Here is a 19,845-nt window from a genome sequence, read left to right as displayed (position 1 = left end):
CCTTTAATACTTCCAGGGGTGAGGGATCCACCACCTTTCTGGGCAGCCTGTTCCAGTGCTTTCAGCATCCTTATAGTGAAGAATTTCTTCCTGATACCCAATCTAAATCTATCCTCTTTCAACTTAAAGCCTTTTCCTTTTGTCCTAACACTGCTTGCCCTTGCAAAACGTCCCTCTCAAGCCTTCCTATAGGCCCCATTTAGGTACTAGAAGGCTGCTGGAAGGTCTCCTCAGGGAACAGCACTGATTTTCTGTCTTCACAGGAGATGTACTCCAGCCCTTCTATGATTTTTTAATTTTTTTAATTAAATTACAACAATTGTTACATTTCATCCCGTGTAAGTCATTTAATTAAATGGAAATATTTGTATAGCTCTTTTTTTTTTCTTTTGGAAAATGTATTCAGAACAAAGTAAATGCATGAATCCTATTGTTAGTTAAAGTATAGGAAATTTAGGGACCTGAATGCTCAAAGATGGTGTCTATAAAAGCACTCCTCTTTACAGTTTGTATTAGCCTAAACTGGGAAGAAAATAACCATATTGCATTATTTTATACAGGGGAAAAGTGTGTTATCTGGAGGCTTAGATGCTTTGGAATTTATTGGGAAGACAACCATGAACGTCCTTGCAGAAAGTGATCCTGGATTTAAGAGAACCAAAACACTGATGGCAAGAACAGTCTCACTATCTCAGGTTGGATTTATTTAAATACTGCTCTGTCAATGCAATTTCAGATTATTTTTCCAGAATTTCACGTGCCTCAGGGGGAGGCCTTTGTTGCAGTAGGTACTGGTTGGGCTTGGGGAAATAAATATTATGCTTTATATTTGCTCTACTTTATTTTTCTTCACAGAACCACAAAAGATAATGTAAAATCATCTTTTCTGCATAATCACATATGCAATAGCTTATTTAAATAAGATAGTATATGTGGTAATAAATCATTACACTCTGGAGGCAGAATCAAATTACTGATGTTTTGGTAACAGCTGTAGATAGATATCTTCCAGCATAAACATTACTATACTCTTTTCCTTGGAAATCAGTAATACTGGAATATGACATATATGTCATTAGGAGCTAAACCTGTAAAAAATTGTATCTCAATGTCCGTCTAACTTAATGGTAACCTTACACAGTTGTGACTCATATGTTTTAAAGCTCAGAGAAGTGATAAAAACAGAAGTGAAAGTGCTTTAAGTACAAAATGTTTTTATTTCTCCAAACACTGAGAGGAGGGAGGCTGTGGAAAACAACAGATGTTGAAAAGAAACTAAGTTTACTGCATGTTTACTTCCTTGTAGAGAAGAGTGAGGTACTTTTCTTTTAATGAGATGTTTCATCTTTAGTGTTCATCATTGTAGGAGTTAACAGACTTATACTGTTACAGCAGATCAAAAGCAATTAACTCTTGTTAAGGCCCACAGGGTTAAGATGAGCTTTTGAGAATGTCTCCTTTAACAGCATGCATGAATTTGCATGTAGAATCTGAGGCAGAATACAACATAAATCAGTTCTCATGGGTTGCACTATCACTTTCTAGTGATTTGTTCATAAAACTTAGTGAGTTAACTTTTGAAGAAGGAGACTTCAGAGGGAAAATGTATCATTTAAAGTCTTTTGTAACAAATGAATCACTGAAGACAATAGTGTAGAAATTTTGAATGATGGAATAACGTAAGTGGCGGGAGTTCACCTGCATTCAGACACTTATATGTGACCTAACATGCAGTTCAGATGTATTTACCACCTTTGCTGTAACAAATTCATGAGAGGCCATTTCATCCTGGGAATAGAAGGAAGAAGTAGAAGATCCTGTTGGATACACTATTCTTTTTTATACACTGCTAGAAGTGTATTAAAAGCACTCCAAAATATACCTAAGTATATAGAGGGTAGGTCTGCCCCACCTTTGGTATAAGTCATTAATCTCTTTTGTCAGTCCTGCTGTCACATAAAACTGACTTTAGTATTTGCTAAGAATATTTTATAGGAAATATTTATGTAGGTGCATTATTTATGCAAGTTGGTGGGTAGGTCCTGAAAATTATAGTCTTCCCATTTTGTGGTCTGTAGAATGGATTGCATGGCTCTTTAAGGCTGCACATTAAATAGTCCTTTTTCTTTCATTATAATTGGTGGTGAAATTTATTATATGGTATCTGTAGTTGACATTGCTTTTGAAAATATAAGCAAGATTTTTTTTGTTCATTGTTTTTTAAAGAAAGTTGGTTAGCAATTACCATTGGGAAAACCCTGCTTAGAATACTATATAAATATTTTATCAGAGAAAGTTATCAAAAAAGAAGTTAGCTATTTCATCTCTAAAATTTTAGCTCTGCAGGTGTGATATAGTCCCAAATTTTACTACTACTTCTAGACACACTGAAGCAGATGGTAATAAAATCTGTCACACTTCCAGCACTATCAATAAAACATGGAATGATGTATATTTGTACAGCTGTTGCGAGAAGCTAAAGAAAAAGAGAAACAGAGGCGGGCCCAGCAAGTTACAGTTGAAAGAACAGCACATTATGGACTACTTTTTGATGAGTTCCAAGGTTTGTCTCATCTCGAAGCTCTGGAAATCCTGTCAAATGAAAGTGAAGCTCAGGTACAGTATGCAGACAGCATAAATCAATATGGTTGGTAAAAAAAATTGTCTTTACATTAATTTTATTCTGCAGACACATGTAGAATGAACAGTAAGTTTTCCATCAAGTTCAGAGAAAGCTGAATTGATCCTATGGGCCTGTCCTGGGTTTTAGGAACTCTAACTCAATACACCTAAAATTTAACTACAAGATCAACTCAAAACAAAGTTCATAACTGACAGATATTTTTGTTAGGATCATATGTAGTGTGTATTTTTCAGATTGTGACACTATGCAGATGTCTTGCAAATTCCTTGCAGAATTTGCAAAGAGGTCAAAATCTTTTTGGTTTTGTATCAGGTACAAATACTTACGTTCAGGAATTCCAGACCTACTACATGTGGAGGCTGATGAATTAAAATTAGTTCCAGATTATTACTTGTTCACTTCTTATTGTGTTAGTTTTTAAAGTTACATAAAAATACACCAAGATACTATTACTGGAAGTATACAAATGTCTCTCTGAAGATGGTAATGTTAATAAGGCCTATCTGATAAAAATATATTTTAATTTCAACTCTCAATTTATTTATTCTGCTAGTACATCAGTAGATCTCTGACAGTAGACTAATAGAATTTTGTAGATTCCTAGCAGTGATTTTTTGTACTGAAACAGTTTTCTAAATAAATTTCTTAAAAACAAGTTTTCTTTTTTGTTTTTCTTTTTGTAATTAGCATTCTTTGCCCTGCGGGGTACTTCTTAATAAAATAGGCTGGATGTTAGGAAGAGGTTTTTTACTGAGAGAGTGATAAAGTTTCGGAATCATCTGCCCAGGGAGGTGGGGGTGTCACTATCCCTGGGGGTGTTCAAAAAAAGATTGGATGTGGCACTCTGTGCCATGGTTTAGTTGAGGTGGTATTAGAGCATGGGTTGGACTTGGTGATCTTGAAGGTCTCTTCCAACGCAGTGATTCTGTGAGAATATAACCAACTTATATTTTAAAATATTTTAGTTGCTCTCAAAAATAAAAAAAGCTTATATGAATAACAGTTAGGTACATACTGTCAGTGTTGTTTTTACTTTTTGTTATTGTGTCTAGATGAAAAACTATACATTCAAACCCCACATGTAAGGTTCAAGGGTCTGCTTTTGGAAAAAAAAAACAAAACCAAAAATGGCCAAAAGGTTCAGGTTAATTGCATGTGTCAACACTATTTTATTTTAATGTGAGATACCACTGGGTAAGCAAGACATGTGCAGGTTGTTACCATGAGGTTTCTGATGCACTTCATTTATGTCCTAGACATGTACATAGTCCTACTCAGTCCAGCGGGATTGATGGTAACTGTGTGGGTCAACAAGTCCAATGCCCAGATAAATGTTGCAGTTACCACGCACATACGCACACAGGCACAGAGGGCAGAAAGAGTACCGTAAACTTGAGACCTCTCCTAGCAGCCCGAAAGCCACAGGAGGACTGTAAGAGGTACTGAACACATACATGTTTAAGCTTTTATTTTGAAAGTTTCCATTAAAAGAAGTTCCCAGTTAGCCCTATGGATAGTGCTACAGTAGGGGAGGAAAAAAGCCCTATGTAGTCCTTCACAACCTGACTTGAGTCTCACGGTTTTATCTTGTGTTTAACCCTGAGCACAGGAGCTGGACACAAGGACACACCGGTAAGAAAGTAACAGCTGTCTCCAGCCTTGCACTGAGGTAGTCTATGCATCTGTCAACCAAACTTTGAGAAGCCCCTTGAAACAAACATAAAGGAAAAATTTTGCATCAAGGACAATAAGGGCATTTTCTCTTGGCTTCCATCGGCAGAAGGAGCGCTCTGCTCATGGGATTAACAACATATAACTGTAGTACAAGCAGTGATTCAAAGAATCTGTTTCCAGCCCTCTTAGGTTTGCCATCCTATTAGATATGCAGGGACTTGCAGATACCTGAGACATGCAAAGACCCGCCAATACATTCTTCAGAACAGGTAGACTGTCAATAATTTTAGCTGCATTTTGAAGGCAACTTTTTCCAACTCTTCCTGTGAGTGCTCAGACTAACCATTCTGCCTGTGCTCTTTTTGCCTGCTGTCTTCATCCAGGCAATCCCAAAATGCCTATTAGAGTTTGCAGTTAAACCACAGATTTATAGTCCAAAACTCATGTTCTGGAGGAAGGAAGGGACCTGATGATCTGGCAAGGCTGGTGTAGTTTTTGTGATACTCAACAAATTCTGTTGACAAGAACTAAAAATATGTCTAAGCTGGGAGGTTAGAGAAAAGGTTTGAACTTAATGGATGTTTCCATTTCTTAGTCTATTTTGGATTCAGGCTCTAAATTAGCATTTAATAGTACTGTCCTTTCTTTTACAGATTCAGTCACATTTAGCAAGACTTGATGGAGAACAGTTGGAGACTGTGAAAAATGATTTAATTGCTATAAAGGAGATCTTTGTTCCAAAGGAATTAGATGATGAAGTGGTGCAGGCACAAAAAGGTAATTAGAAATACAGAGACTTAACCATATAAATAATTGCTACTTCTTTATCTAGCAATTAAAACAATTCCAGTCCAAACTGTAATTTCTGATATCCTAATAGTCTTCATAAGGTAGTTAATAAAATTAATACTCTAAAAGTTCTGGAAGCTGATCAATGCTTAATTGAATTTATATTGTAACTGAAGTGCGAGATATAGAAAATCAAACATAAAGTTTTTTTGCTATATCATCAATGAAAGTATAAGAAAGTAAAATAATAACTTTTTGGATAACTCAACTTTTCTTACAGAATCTGTTTAGGAAATTGTATAGTCTGAAAGTTTTGAAGTACTTAGAAATGCTTTTCTGTTCAGCAACTTCGTCCTCACTCTGCACCCTCCCTTGCTAGATGGGGGAAAAGGTTAGAGCGTCCAAGAAATTTAAGAACCCTGAATTTTTTTTTGAATGAAAGTCACTTTGAAACATAGTAACAAAGCTGCTTTAGAGGTGTTGCTTGGCAAGATGTGGTGTGTGGAGTGCAAGAAGGAAGTTAGAGCAGCGTTCCGTAACTGCGACACAGCACAGCATTGAAGACAATGGGCCGAGCTCACGAAAGTGACAATAAAATGGGTGGTTAGGGGCAAAATAGGTGTCTTAAACAGGTCAAAAATGTTAGCATTCCCCCAAACAGGTTAGAACAGAATGATAAGAAGTCAGCTTAAAGCCAGCACGGTTCATGTCTCCAGGCCTTTGTCCTATGGACATCCATACCAAACCTCTTAGAGCTAACAGCAACAGTCCCCTTGACCTGACTGAAGACTGGCTCATGCCACTGAACACCATATTGTTGTGTTTCGGAAACAAAGAAACATCGAAGGATATTTCTTCCACATCCTCTTGATCTTCTCAGGGAACTTTGCCCATAAAACTTGCATTTTGCATGATGGTGAGATACGATTTCTTTAGCCTTCAGAAAAGTTAGAAAAACTCTGTTAACATCCACATGTTCTAACAGGAAAGTAATTCTACTCAGACTTCTCTTTCTGGCAGTGCTTACTCAGCTTGCCTGATCTTTCTCACAGGGACCTCATTGTTTCTCATTGTGGGGAACAGCAAGTGCTCAGCGTAAAGTCTTAGTATGGTTAAAGTTTTATGCTGTTTTGTTCCCCTCTTAGTTACTCTTTAAAACCCCACATTCTTCTATGGAGTTGTGAGAAGTAGAGGTGAAGAAAGTGTATAGCCTGCTTAGGAATGAGGACTCATGAGATGTCTGTTGTTCCTTAATTTCTATGGAAAATAGTACCTTGCTTTGAAACCAGCTCCCAGGAGAAGCTCTGTTTCTTGCACAAAGTGTTTTTTTCTCTGAAGGTCAGAAGTTCTGGTTTTTTCAGTAAAGCACAACTGCTTATCATGCTCCTTGAAACATTTACAGGCATTTTGAATCGGCTGCAACCAAGGCAATGAGCACCTTAAAAAAAAAAGAGACCAAATCAAAGTGTGCTGGAGGTTTGCCCCTGCAAAAGCAAACCACTCATCGGTGAAACACATCCGTTCCTCCTGTGACTGTGGAAATAAAAACCACACACATGTTCTCTCCACCTTACAGCTGAATGGATGTTACTTCAGGCAGCAGCGCAAAATTATGCACATCCTTTGGTGTAATCAGGCTCAAGATTTGTTAGCATTTGAACTGCAGATATATTTCATTTATTGGTGTTAAGTTGGATGCATTTTAGTTCCACTAGAGGAACCAAAAGAATAGAAAGGTAAATTGCTTCTCAAAAGTAGCTTTCTGTTAGGGCTGAGTCTACAATTCTGGACATGCATGAATAGCTTCTACGCTTACAAAATCAAGTCAGTAAGCCATATGGTCTTTTAATAGTGTATTTTTTACATAGAATTGTATATTTTTACTTAAACTAACTCATATAGCAAGAGCTAGTAGGCTTTGTTAAATCTGTGGAGGAACTTTGATTTTAATTTTGCTTGCTAAACAGTTTAAAACTGCAACTAAGTTGATTTCCATAAGATTTTGATTTGTGTTTCCTAACTCAATAAAACACGTGGGTTTTATTACTGTATATGTATATAAAAATTATAAAAATTTGTATTACTGTATATATATATTAAAAAAAAAGAATAGATGGGAGAAAAAACAGTACTTTGCGTTCAAGTGTTTGAAAAAGGTGACCATTTGTTTTATGTAAATTCTCAGGATCTCTTATCCTTGGATCTCAGAATCTGAACAAGTTTCTGATGTTGGTGCTGCTTTATTTGCTACCATAAATGCTTTCAGTCCTACAGAAGGAGGTAATACTGCAGTGATCTTTGGAGGACTGTTTCAGGAAAGGACTTGGGCTAGGCTTTGTTCTTGGCAACTTTGAAATTGGAACTGTAGTATTTTTTGTGTCTTGGCTTAACAGTCAGGTGCAAAGTTGATAAAAAAAGAGAAAGAACATATGTTTTCTGACACAAGTAGCAGAGCCACATGCATACCCTTCTCTCTAATGTTTCCTCTCACTTTGATTATGCAGCCCTTCCATGTATTTTTCACTGCAGCTTCACATCAACGGTTTGTGAAATAATAAGGGGAGAACATCTGTAAAAGTGGCTTTACCTACATTTCGAAAGCCATTAACACCCAAAATCTCATACGTGAGGTTAAGCGAGGCAGTAGCCAAAGTGAATATTCAATTGAATATCCCAGTTATCAACAGTTTTGGTAATTTTGCATTGATGTGGTAAACTGCTGCTCACTTTTCAGCCTGCTGCCATTCATAAAACAATTTGTCGTTGATTTAAGAACAAGTGAGTGCAGTGTATCCAGTGTACTGTATTCCAAAGCCTGAAAATCCTATTGTCAAAATTTCCTCATAAGGGCAGCAGTGAAATGAACTCCATGCATCTCTTTGGCCTGCCAGAATACAAACTTCTTGACATGTTCCTTTGCTATTAAGACAAAATCTCAGTCTCTTGTTTGTTGTAGGTGAAGAATTCTTTGTGCTACACACTAACTTATTTTATAGCACCAAAGATGGACACTCTGTACAAGCAAGGGTGAGATGTCCTTTTCCCTGGGAGAGTATAATCCAAGTCTCAAATTTTACCACCTTTTCACATGTTGCATGGTAAACAGTTCTGCCAAGGTCCCCAAACTCACTGGAGAGTAATGGCCCTCTGCTTTTAAGCCCAATACTGAAGACTTGCATAAAAATGGAAGATCTGGCCCTACCTAATTAGTGAACAAAAAAAGTGAGAATATAGCAAGACACAAAATTGATTTTTGAAGTAGCTGGACTTTTATCAGTATGGGGACTCTGACCTTCTAGTGACATCAGGCTAAAGAACTGGATTTTGTGTGTTCCATCAGGAAATCTTTTGCAAGCTCAATACATGCAGATGAACTAAACCAACCAAAATACTGACTTTTAGGAACTTGAAGCATGTTAGAATATGTCATCTGATAGTTGTCAAAGGAGTATATGTAATAAAGATGAAGTTCAAATATGAGTGATACTTATCTTTGCTCAAAAATCTTGTGAAATAAGATTTGAGGCTCATTACTTCAAAGCAAACCAGAAAACATTCTTCATTTAAGCAAATCTCGACCTTAAAATAGAAAGAAAACACGCCTCTTACCTGTGGTTTGCAGGCAGAGCAGTAGAGAACATGTATGAGCAGTATGAGAGAACAGTATGTTGCTTCTGAAACTTATTTGTATCTGGCCGTTTTTATTCCTTGGTTTGAGAGAACAGGTAGTGTTGCTTCTTTGGTTATTTTGTGGGTCATGTATTTTTTGTCAGATAACATGGGGTTATGCAGTTTCTTGCCCTCTTGACTGTTTTTGTGAAACTTAATGGAATTTAGGATGGGATAGAAAGAGCAGTTAAAGTGTCAAGCTGGTGTATCAGGTTGTGCAGGGATCCCTGTTGCTTGTTCTCTTCTTTATTTGAGCGTATACGTGCACACCCCCATACATTCCTTTCTTGTGTTGCTGTCACTGTTTTTCAAGTGCTGGAATGCTTGGTGAAACTATTTCACTGGATGTGTTTGATCATATAAAATACTATAGCAGTAACACGCTAACAAAAGCTGTCTTGTTTTTTCTTGCAGCAGATATGGGAGAAGAGTTTGTCAGCATGCTCACAGAACTGCTGTTTGAATTGCACGTTGCTGCTACTCCTGACAAACTAAATAAGGTTAGCACCTGTTAGTGAGCTGCCTTCAGTTTTGTGGGCAAAGAAGGAGGGCTTTATTCTGAAATCTGACGCAGAGCAGTGCTCAGAAAGCAAAGTACAGGAGGCTGAGACTAAAATGCTGAATATAGAAAAGCTTTCACAGAAGAAGTGAGATGAGTAAGGCAGTGTAGTTGGACAAGCCCTTTCCAGTGTTAGAAAGCTTGAACTAGGGTGTCTCAGCAGATCAGGGCTAATGAGCACAGCAGATTTGGTCTTATGTATTGGGAACAAAAGTCAGGTTCATAATAATTTTTCTTGCTCTAGAAGTTAGGTGTTTATGAACTAGTCACATGACTAGTCACATTTGTACTATCAGGTCCCTTTAAAGCTGGTTAACCTGCCAATCTTAGGCTCAAACAAATGTTTATCTCTCTAGCTACATAGATAGAGGATGGATAACTAGCTTAGGCTTAGGTCTTAATGTATTTTAATTTGACTTGATGTTAAAAAAAGAGATGTCATTAATTTCCTACTAAGCGTAACAGTAGTCTGATGTTGTATAAAGCTTCAAGACTTCAGCTTTGATCTATTTTCATGCCTGGGAAGGCAGCTCAAGATACAGTGATTTTATATTTCTTTTTCCTTTAAGAATTTAGTACTTTTCTCTTACCTCTCCAGTTTTTTTTTTTTCCTTCTTTATACGCACTTCTTATTTTCTTATTTGGGAAACTGTATAAGAAAAATTTCTGTGTAAATTGATTTGAATGATAAAATAAAGCTGAAATATTAACTTTGGAATTAATGCCAGCTGTATGTGTTTGTTAGGAATATTGTACCTTTAGAGGAATTATCCCTGGATGATCCATCTTTATGCAATCTGAAATGCTTCTCCTTACAGTTTCTTAAATATACACGTAACTAAATGCTACTCAGAGTCTTGATATATTCAAATTTCTGTGTGTAAAAAGGAAGTAATTGTTAATTGATGTTCAGGAATGTCATCTGATATTCTCTTTTCAAACTGAACTTTGCGGTTGGGTTGTTTGGCAGGCTAGGAAAAAAGCTCATGAGTGGCTGGAAGAAGCCAGTTTGTCCACCCCAGTAGACACAGAAGAGGAGGTAAATGAAAAACCTGGAGAACCTGGTGAAGAAAAGACGCAAAAAGATGATAAAATTGACAGTGATAAAACAGAAGTAGACAAAAGCAAAACTGTGGAGGTAAAATAACTTTTGAAGGATGAGGTTCATTAAGTGAATGGACATACTTTGTTTGATAAGATTGTTTCTTCATGTGTTGGCTTCATATGTCATCCTTATTTTTTAAATTCATGGAAGTAGTAAGAAATAATAATACACAACTATTCACTGCAGACCCAATAGGAGAGTAAATTACATGAATATTCTTGCTGTTATTCTGTTTCCATAAGTAAATATCAAAGTAGCAGGTTCTCTGTCACATTGTTTTTATTGTTTTATATCTGTGGGGTTTTGTGTATGCATGTTTATACTCAACACACAGTGAGCTGAGAGATTCTGTGGTGTAATGTCAAACATTGCATGCACGCTGAAAGTTGTATCTCAACGTTTCTCAGTATCTCCTTCTCTCAGTGACAATAAATGGGAAAAATGGTCAAACTATGTAAACAGTTTGAATCATAAACAGACAAAACAGAAATATTATTTAGGCAACTAACAACTGCTCATTCTCTTTATGAAAGATAGTTCTAAGGCTAAAAGTTCATTTAGAAAGTCCTGATAAGGTTAATTGTGATTGAATATTTTCTGTCAAGTTAATGGCAATATTAAATGTGGTTGCTATCTTTGTCAAGATTATTATTTCTGATAAGAAGTTATCTGTCATGTTTCCTTACAAAAAAGTCTAAAGAAGCAGACAGAATGTATACACTGTATTTATTACAGATTTTTATGTGATTGCAGATTTCCAACTGGCATCACCTTGTGAAAGCTGTAACTCGATAGTGCTACGTAGAGATTTCTGTCACTGTTGATAAAAACCACTTATTTATTGGGCACATTATCCATTTCTGCTCTGGAGATTCAGCTAAGGGATGACTCAGTACTTTTGGCTCCATATGAAAATAATTATGATTATGACTTACTCTAGAGTTTAGGTATCTTTCTATTTGTTAGGACTAGATTTAAAAGTGGTATGTGAGAAAATCCAAGAGCCTGACCTAGTTCCCAGCTAAGTAAATGGTAGACTTGATCTCCCTAATTTTTCAGAACAAGTAGAAGGTCTGTGTTTTATAGCCTGTGGATATTTCATTTTCCAGTATTGGTTGTGAGGATGACATTATGGCTGATATTACTTCACTATGTATGTGTTGGTTTTTCCAGTTGGGGTAGGAAGGGTTCCTATGTTTGAAATTCTTACATATGTATATATCTATAAATACATTTATCAGTGTTGTTATTATTGATTGTATTGTTCCCATTTTTAATTTAAGGAAATCTACATGCTGTCCATTGAAAGTCTGGCTGAGGTAACTGCTCGTTGTATTGAACAGCTTCATAAAGTAGCAGAATTAATTCTACATGGGCAGGAAGTAGAAAAAACAGCTCAAGATCAAGCAAAAGTACTGACAAAGTGAGTATTATGTACTTCATATATGAACATTTGACATTTGCATAGAACTTGTCAAGTTCCATTCAGCTTGAAGGCACAGCATGTTCATGGATCAACAAACAGCATTGGTTTCAGGGGTCCTGGTGCTGTATTTTCCCATGCAATCAGGTTCTGTAGGCTACCTGTCATTTTTTGACATGGCTGACATATACATGTTCACAAAAACATGACCTATACACAAGCTAAAAGTTGTTTCTGCTCCAGCAAGCAAATGTCAACTTGGGTAGCATTTCCTGTTCCCTCTGCAGAAGATACTGTGCCTGCATATATGGAATCTGCTCTTAGAGTGTGTAATGCAGTCTTATTATCTAATAGTTTCATTATCTAGTGTTTATCTGCCAAAAATATACAAAAATCAATCTGTAGTTCTAAACAATAGACCACATTTGTCAGCAACTTTGTACTCAACCATAATGAAATACCCAGAAATTCAAGAAGCCAGTCTGTCTAGTGGGACTCCACATTCAGATCTCAAGCTCTCTGTAGTCATCAAGTGTACTGATTTCAGTAAGTTTTAATGTTAAGATATTTTAAACAGTTGACTCCTAAATAAGTAAAATATTTAACCAAGTGCTTATCCTTAAGAATGCTACAAAGAATAGCAAAGTCCATAGGAACACTTCAGACTAAAACAAAGCACTTACTAAGTTTTTTTCAGAATCAGAGCTAAGGTGTGGTACACCTTGAAGAATGAGGTCCTATGGGATGCACTTGTGAATTCTAGGAAAACAATGAAAGATCTCAGAACAGAACGAGATCTTGTTCTCTCGTGTTTTAACCACAAGTGTGCTTTCACTTCTAGCACAGAGTAGATGTTTTACTGGTCACATAGGAAAATTCTCACTGTTCTCATTCAAGTTTGATTTATTTCCAGCAGTATTCCCAGGAGTTGTGTTGCTGCAATCGTCAGAAAAACAATAGTTGAACTAGAAGTTTAGAATTTAAACAAGTGAAACATTGCACTATCGAAAAGACTGGTGTGTGGAACAAGATATCGTTTTGTTGCTGTAGTCAGCAGTGGATTTTTCAGTGAAAGAATATAAAAACTTTATCATGAACAGTCTATGCCTAAATATTTTAAAAATATTTAGAAGCAAAATTGCTTTAAGAACATCTTGGCTTCCAAGATAATGTTTGTCACAGGGTTTTTATCTATTGATAGGTCAAGGATGTATTTTTATATTGTCTCTCTTGTTTTTTTAAACCAGTTTAACAAGTGCCATGTGCAATGAAGTTTCATCTTTATCAAAGAAGTTTTCTGATTCTATAACAGCAGCTGGGGTAAGATGACAGCATTTTGTGTAGCATTTGGGCTTTTTTTAACATAGTTCACCTCTTGAAACAGAAATTCTTACGTGAGTCCAGTGGCTTTATATCAGCAAAGAGGCTACTTCTTTCCTCAGATCAAGAACACAGAGCATTTTTACAGCAGAAAAGGTCACAAGCCTTGATAGATGACACTGTGTCCCCTGCCTTCTCTCTTTCTAGAAACCATTTCCTGTTTTTCCTGATCACCACTCAACACTTCTTATCTTCTCACATTGAAGGGCCCCACATTTGAAGTTACACAGCTTGATGATAATTTCTTCTCCAACTCAGCCTATCCCTTTCAAACACATTTGTGTAAAAGTCATTAGCAGATTGTATTGCAGTACCTTAAGATGGCTTCACGAGTTGTCATCTTAGCCTTTACTAGATCCCCTGCCTTAGCAGTGCAATGTTTTCAAAAGGTTTAAGAGGTTAGAAAACCCGTTTGGTCCGTCTTAAAAAAAATCACTCTGTCTTCTATCACGAGATATTCTGTTTGAGAACATCCATTTATCTGTGAACGTCTTTGCTAGAAATAGAATCCTGTCTTTCAAGATGCTTCAAGGATGACTGACATCTAAGTATTATAGCAGGATTTGGAGGTAAAAATTGTGCAGTTACTGAAATTGTTCTGTAAACATCAGAGAAGAACAAATTCTGGTTCTCCTGATGGCTCCATGAAAACATGAATGTACTTCAAAGGGAATTCTTCCAGTTCTCCCATTAGTTCTTCCAGCACATCTCTGAACATGTTTTTTCATAGTTATTTGTACAGAACATGATTTATTTCTTTGCTTTTATTCTGAGTGATTTACACAACTTCCAATTAGTCTAGGAAAAAAATGCTTATTTTGCATTTTGGGATTGTTTTTTAGCATATATCTGTGGGACACTTGCAATAAATATATGCACAAATATATAAAAATAAATTGCACACAAAATATTAAACTAGCCCACTAAACGGTGCATTCTGTAATGGATTTTCTAGTAACTGAGAGTAAAATTGTACTTCTTTTCTCTAACCATCTCTCCTCGGTTCTGCCATCTTTCTCAAATCTAAAATTAAGAAGTTTCATGTTTCTATAAATCTGTAGTATGAGAGCTACAAGGTTGTAAGTGGAAATCCTTCAGTTAAATTAATCAGTATTGTGTTCAGTATTGAAATAAAACAACTTTTGGTGGAGGTTACTGTTATTCTGAAGAACCACAATGCAAAGAACAGTGAGAATAAAAAAGGGAGGAACTTTTGCCATTTTAAAAAGCAGTGGAACTAATGAATCTTGATTTTTTGGTCTCTAGTAGTGTCACTAGTAATTGTATCCATCTTTCTTCCTATCTGGTTGTTGAGAAGAATGTCGTGCATGCTGTGCTGTTTCACTGGCCAGCCTGCACTGTCCAGAGCAACATATGCTGCCTCCAGTTTGGGGATCTGAGTTTCAGCTGGTTTTCCTTCTGCAGGGGAGCTACTCTGGACCTTTCATTTCATCCTAACCACAGATATTTGTGTAACTTCTAAAAACTTCGTTTTTCTTCTGATGTGTGTTTTTCCTTTTTGTGTCCTTGAAAAAAAGAAAGGGGTTAAAAATTTTGTGGGATGTTAAAAGGTCACTGATAGACAGATGGACAAACAATGTTGTTACATAAACCTCACACCTCTAGGAAAGTAGGCAGTTTGAAACTCTGTGGCACATGAATTAATGAAGAAGTAAAACCTTGGACCTCTCTTACTTCAGCTCTGTGATAGAAATACATAGGGTGTACTGAGGTGTGTTTGAAATGTGGACACAGTTACCAGGAGTACTGAGATCAACAGTCTGAATAAGAATCAAGGTGAAAGAAGACCTTTATAGAATTCATAAAACCATCATATTCATCTCAGATATCAGTATATTTGTGTTAAATGTATTTCTTGATGTGGCATTTCATTCTGTTTCCTGGTTTACAGAGCAATATGAAGGCAGAGGTTCTTAACCCCATCATCAACAGTGTTCTATTAGAGGTAAGCATTATCATTATCTTCACATTAGAAGATGTTCTAATACAATTGTTTGAAATGAGACAGGCACATTTATTTCTAAAAGAAAAGTTATTTTAAAATTAGTGACAATATCATTCTGACTGTTCAGTGCCAGCTCATAAATGTCCTAATTTTGTGTTCAACCTCTCCCACAAACACTGTAGTAGTGAGGTTGCATTTACTGAGGATTCTTAAGAGCTGTATGACTGAAGTGAGGCTGGCCAGGTCTGAAGCTCTGCTGGTGTATTGGTCAGAGCACAGCAACAAGTTGCAGTTTCAGACTATATCCTTTAAAATTTGCACTGTAGGTATATGCTACAGTGTTTCCCATCTGCAGGCATTTAGTTTTCTACAAAGATTCACAGTCTAGCAGCAGCCTTGGTCAGCACATGGATAACCACGTGTCAGACCACCAAAATGTTCATGAGCAATTTCTTTTATTTGACACCATGGTCTATTTTTCTTCAGGAAAGCACAGTGAGTAAAACATACCTCAGTTTTACTAAGAAGAGGTTGAGATGAAGTAATAGCCTCACAAAGTCCTAAAACTCAAGAGTATCTGCAGCTCTAATTTTTAGCTCTGTTAGTTAGAACACACTTCTCTTAAAACATAAATAAACATAAAGTAGTGACCATAAATTGTCATTCTGTATTTAATAGCTGTGTTCTCTTAAAAATAAGGAGAAGATTGCTTTACAATAAGCAATTTTGCACTGAGTTAACAATACCCTTATGGAAAATTATGGAAAGTTGAATAGAGCTGTAGTGAAGACTACCATGCAGTTCCTTTTGTTATAGGGTAATTTTGCTGTTGCTGCTGATTTATCTTCATGTGCTCCAGGAACTGCAAAATCTAGGAGTATTTAGAATTGTGGAATACAATGTTTTGTACTTCATAAATCCCATCGTTGTATACAAATATGTATTAATACAGCCTAGGATCATGGAGAATTACAAGCCACTATACTGTTCAGTATTAGAAATTCCAAAAATAGTACTACGTGTTAAAACCATTATAATTCAAACTGTTAATTTCAGTGACACTTCTTCCACCTACAGCAAATTCAAAATTAGTTCAGTTGATGGAATGACTAGCTGGTTTGTTTTTAAAAAATCAAATCTACTTCTGAACACTGTGGCATTTTATTCTACTCATATTACCAACAAAACTGCCCAAGAGTTCAAACTTAGGGGAAGCCAGATTTTTGTATACTGATTCAGGTTATGCTTGTTAGCTGTAAACTGGTGTATTTTATCATTTTTCTTATCTACAGATTCTAAAATCTTGTGTGAAGACATATGCTAATATAGAAAAAACTACAGTGTAATTTTTGAAGTACATGGCAGCTGTACTGATGTATGACGTTTTCTCTCCCCATTAGGGCTGCAACAGTACTACTTATATTCAGGATGCTTTCCAGTTACTGCTTCCAGTTCTGCAAATTTCCCATATCCAGACCAGTTGTTTGAAAGCCCATGAGTGACAGTTTCCCAGGAGCTGTCACCTTGACAGCAACCACAGACCCAATGTCTTCAGCTGTGCCAAGAGAAGAGCTGGTACAAGAGATGTCTGGCCACTAGAGTTCTTTGAAGACACTAAATGCAGTTTTGCACATACAATACTGAACAAAATTTTAAAACTCTTTCAGACTTTAGAAGTAGTTAGTAAAGTGAGTAGTTTCTTTTTCAGTACAGTTGATGCTTTGCATTAATTTAAATGGAAGTTTATTGAAGTTGACTTAAATATGGATTCTAAATGCTGACCCTTTCGTTTGTAAACAATGTATGCAACAAATTGGAATGTAAAGTTTCTTAAAACACTTCACTTCAGATTACCATTTCTATTGTTTGTATAACTGTCAGTTAAAAAAGTGTATTTCAGAAGCTGGTTTCAGTATTTAATTTTCGTCAACATGAACAAATTATCATAGTGCTGAGCTTGTTAAATATTATTTCCAGTAGCAAATAATAACATCATATTAATATGTACCATTAGCATAACACTTTGTATTGAAGGAGTTGCATAGCAATAGGTATTAACTTTACTAAATGAAAATTATGGAGGATATGCATAAAGAATTATACTGAAAAGAAATTTTTTGAGCCAGTTACAATTATGGGTATAGCTCTGTATTTGCTGACCCATAAGTTTATATTAATTTAGGTCTATTTCTTCATTTCAATGGTTGAACAACACAGCAGACAAAAGTAATCTTTTTAATATGCAAGGGACAGAAAATTTCCTTTTTGTTTGGCAATTGAAACACCTGCTAAACAACCTTCTCTCAGATGTGTTACAGGGTTAACTCTTTGAGGTTTACTGATACCTACAGTTCAGAAACAGAAGTTGTAGTAAGAAGTTAGGAGGGAATTGCTTTGGGTGTGGAGATCATCTGTCAGAGCAATCACCTTTTTTTCCAAGGCAATAGTTAGGGCATAAACAAGCAACGGGAATGACATTTCATAACAACACTAGCAACCATGTAATTTGTCCATATCTTTAGTTTAAAATCTTGATTTGTCGACCTAAGAATTTGTTTAGGCTAGTTTCCTTCTTAGACAGGAAGAACCTTTCAATATTTTACATAGCCTGTTCTCTTGGATTTTTGTTATTATGTTTGTTTGAACTATTTTGTATTTTTTTCTCTTTATATACTCATTAATTGTATTTAAATGCTAATTTTTACAGCTAACATTTTAATACATTTAAGCATAGTTCATACATCATAAAAATAATGAAATAGAGCGTGAGGAAGTTTCTGTGTTTGATGGAAAAGAGAAACCATGTATCTGCTTTTTACATGGTAACTTCTTTGGGTACAAATAAGAAGACAGAAAGGTCTGTTTGTGTTTTACACTACTGTGGTCCCTGTTCTGCTGTCACACTCACTGTGACTTTTCCATTTTTTGTTATTTAGAGATGAAATTTTCTCTATTCCTGAAATAAGGTTTATTATGCAAAATCTATTTTCTGGCACCCTGTAATTTAACAGACGTGAGATACCTTTCTGGGTAAGTAGAAGTACAGTCTTCGAATTCATTTGCACAGGCTGAATATAATCTCAGAAACCTCAGGGAATAATGTTTGAAATTATTGAGGGGCATTCTTAAGATAAAGATTGCTTGTCTGAGATACTCCTTACTAGAGGTTTCACTGTCTTGCTTAAATTATGCATTTATGAATAAAGTAGCTTACCCTGAAGTAAAAGAAGCTATAAAAAGTAACATGGAGACTTAAAGTATTTACATCCATACAATGTAGGAAGGGAAACAGGGCAGGATATGAGCATAGGGATACTCCCATCTGATCTTAGGATCATCTTGTCCTAGGAAAACTGAAGGTTTTATCTTTAAATCAATTTTAGGTAAATAATATTTCAGTAGAGAAGTACTGTCTGGATGTAGCCAGAATATTTTGTTTACACTGATCTGTATTTTTCCACCAGTCAAATAAATCATTTGAGATACTGAACTGAGACAGTACACTAAAAGGGAGTGGTTTGAATAATAATGTGATGGGAGTATATTCTCAGTGAAGTAATTTACTTTCTAATTTTGTGATTTACCTTTGGAATGATGAATGTGATTTTACTGGGAGACTGGCAAAAACAGATGCTGCCTTAAACTTTTAATGGAGAGTGTTCTTTCTTTCATCACCACCCTTTTCAGGTCAGTACACTGAGTATGCCTTGGCACTTGGAAAACTACTGGGTTTTAAATACTTGTGAAAATTACCTGTTCCCTTGAGCAGTTGTGTTTTCCATGGCATTCCATTCACTTTTGAGGACACACACGCTGTTATGCAGAGACAAAGGAGGCAAGCTTGTGCACTGACTAAGTTAGAAATTTATCAAGAGAAGACTTAAAACAATGTCTGCATACCTGCAGCCTTGCAGATGATCCACAGTTACAGGTCATCACTGAAGGATGAGCTCGAATTAGACAGTAAATTAAAGAAATAATTTACTGTATATTAAGGATATTGACTTCTTTTTTTTTTTTCGTGGATGTGGGTTTGGGTTTCTTTTAGGTAAACAAACCAAAGCAAGCTGTAAGTTGTTTACTGCTTTTAGGGTATAGTCTATTCATGTGTAAACATCTCTTCCCCATGAGTTCCTCCTACATTCCAGCTTCCATTGCTAGAGACAGCTGAACAAAAGAATTGTCTCTTCTGCTTTTGATCATGCTGCTTAAATCACCCACTGAAGCCGTTAATATCTTCCTCCAAAATGTGCCTCAGTCATATCATACAAAATCAGTCATTACCACTTGGGATGCTTTTTAATGATGTCCAGTGTCACTCGCCAGTCAGGATTCATAACAATTTCAAGGAGTCTGAAACGCTGCAGTATTTTGAATGACAAATACAGATTTTGCCCTTTTTTTTCCTGATTCACATCAGTGTTTTTATCATACAAGCATTCACGCAGCTCATAGGATTATCTTTGAGACATTCCAGTTCTATTTCAGATGACAGCCCCATCCTCTCCGTTAGTCTCAGTAGAATGTAGAGCATGGAAAAGGACTTTCCCGAGTTCTTTTTAAAACCATCTCAGAGCAAGGCTTAATGTGATACCATCAGCCTGGCTGACCTACTTTGAAGTTCTTACAGTTGGAC

At 36.1% G+C, this 19,845-nt stretch overlaps 1 protein-coding gene and 1 long non-coding RNA gene across 4 annotated transcripts in view; one reads left to right on the top strand and one right to left on the bottom strand.

Moving 5' to 3' along the window:
* Nucleotides 1-19,198, top strand: part of FAM114A1 (family with sequence similarity 114 member A1) — a 34,705-nt gene extending 15,507 nt beyond the window's left edge. The window contains exons 6-14 of one of the 3 annotated variants that reach the window (XM_039550963.1): nt 561-695; nt 2,464-2,616; nt 4,972-5,095; nt 9,191-9,276; nt 10,306-10,473; nt 11,724-11,863; nt 13,111-13,183; nt 15,156-15,209; nt 16,610-19,198. In XM_039550963.1, coding sequence (XP_039406897.1) covers nt 561-695; nt 2,464-2,616; nt 4,972-5,095; nt 9,191-9,276; nt 10,306-10,473; nt 11,724-11,863; nt 13,111-13,183; nt 15,156-15,209; nt 16,610-16,711 — 1,035 coding nt within the window. In that variant the 3' untranslated portion in view covers nt 16,712-19,198. The remainder of the gene's footprint in view (nt 1-560; nt 696-2,463; nt 2,617-4,971; nt 5,096-9,190; nt 9,277-10,305; nt 10,474-11,723; nt 11,864-13,110; nt 13,184-15,155; nt 15,210-16,609) is intronic. The other 2 variants (XM_039550960.1, XM_039550962.1) reach the window with 2 other exon arrangements.
* On the bottom strand, nt 4,098-9,195 carry LOC109144959. The gene is made up of 2 exons (XR_002046044.3): nt 6,381-9,195; nt 4,098-6,044 (listed from the first exon to the last, which is right to left on the bottom strand). It is a non-coding gene; the product is annotated as an uncharacterized LOC109144959 (long non-coding RNA).
* Nucleotides 19,199-19,845: the final 647 nt, after the last annotated feature.

This window comes from Corvus cornix, chromosome 4 (assembly GCF_000738735.6).
Source record: "Corvus cornix cornix isolate S_Up_H32 chromosome 4, ASM73873v5, whole genome shotgun sequence".
In the NCBI taxonomy this organism is placed as follows: Eukaryota; Metazoa; Chordata; class Aves; order Passeriformes; family Corvidae; genus Corvus; species Corvus cornix.
The sequence above is the reverse complement of the archived record's forward strand: the minus strand, read 5'-3'. Positions and strand labels throughout refer to the sequence as shown.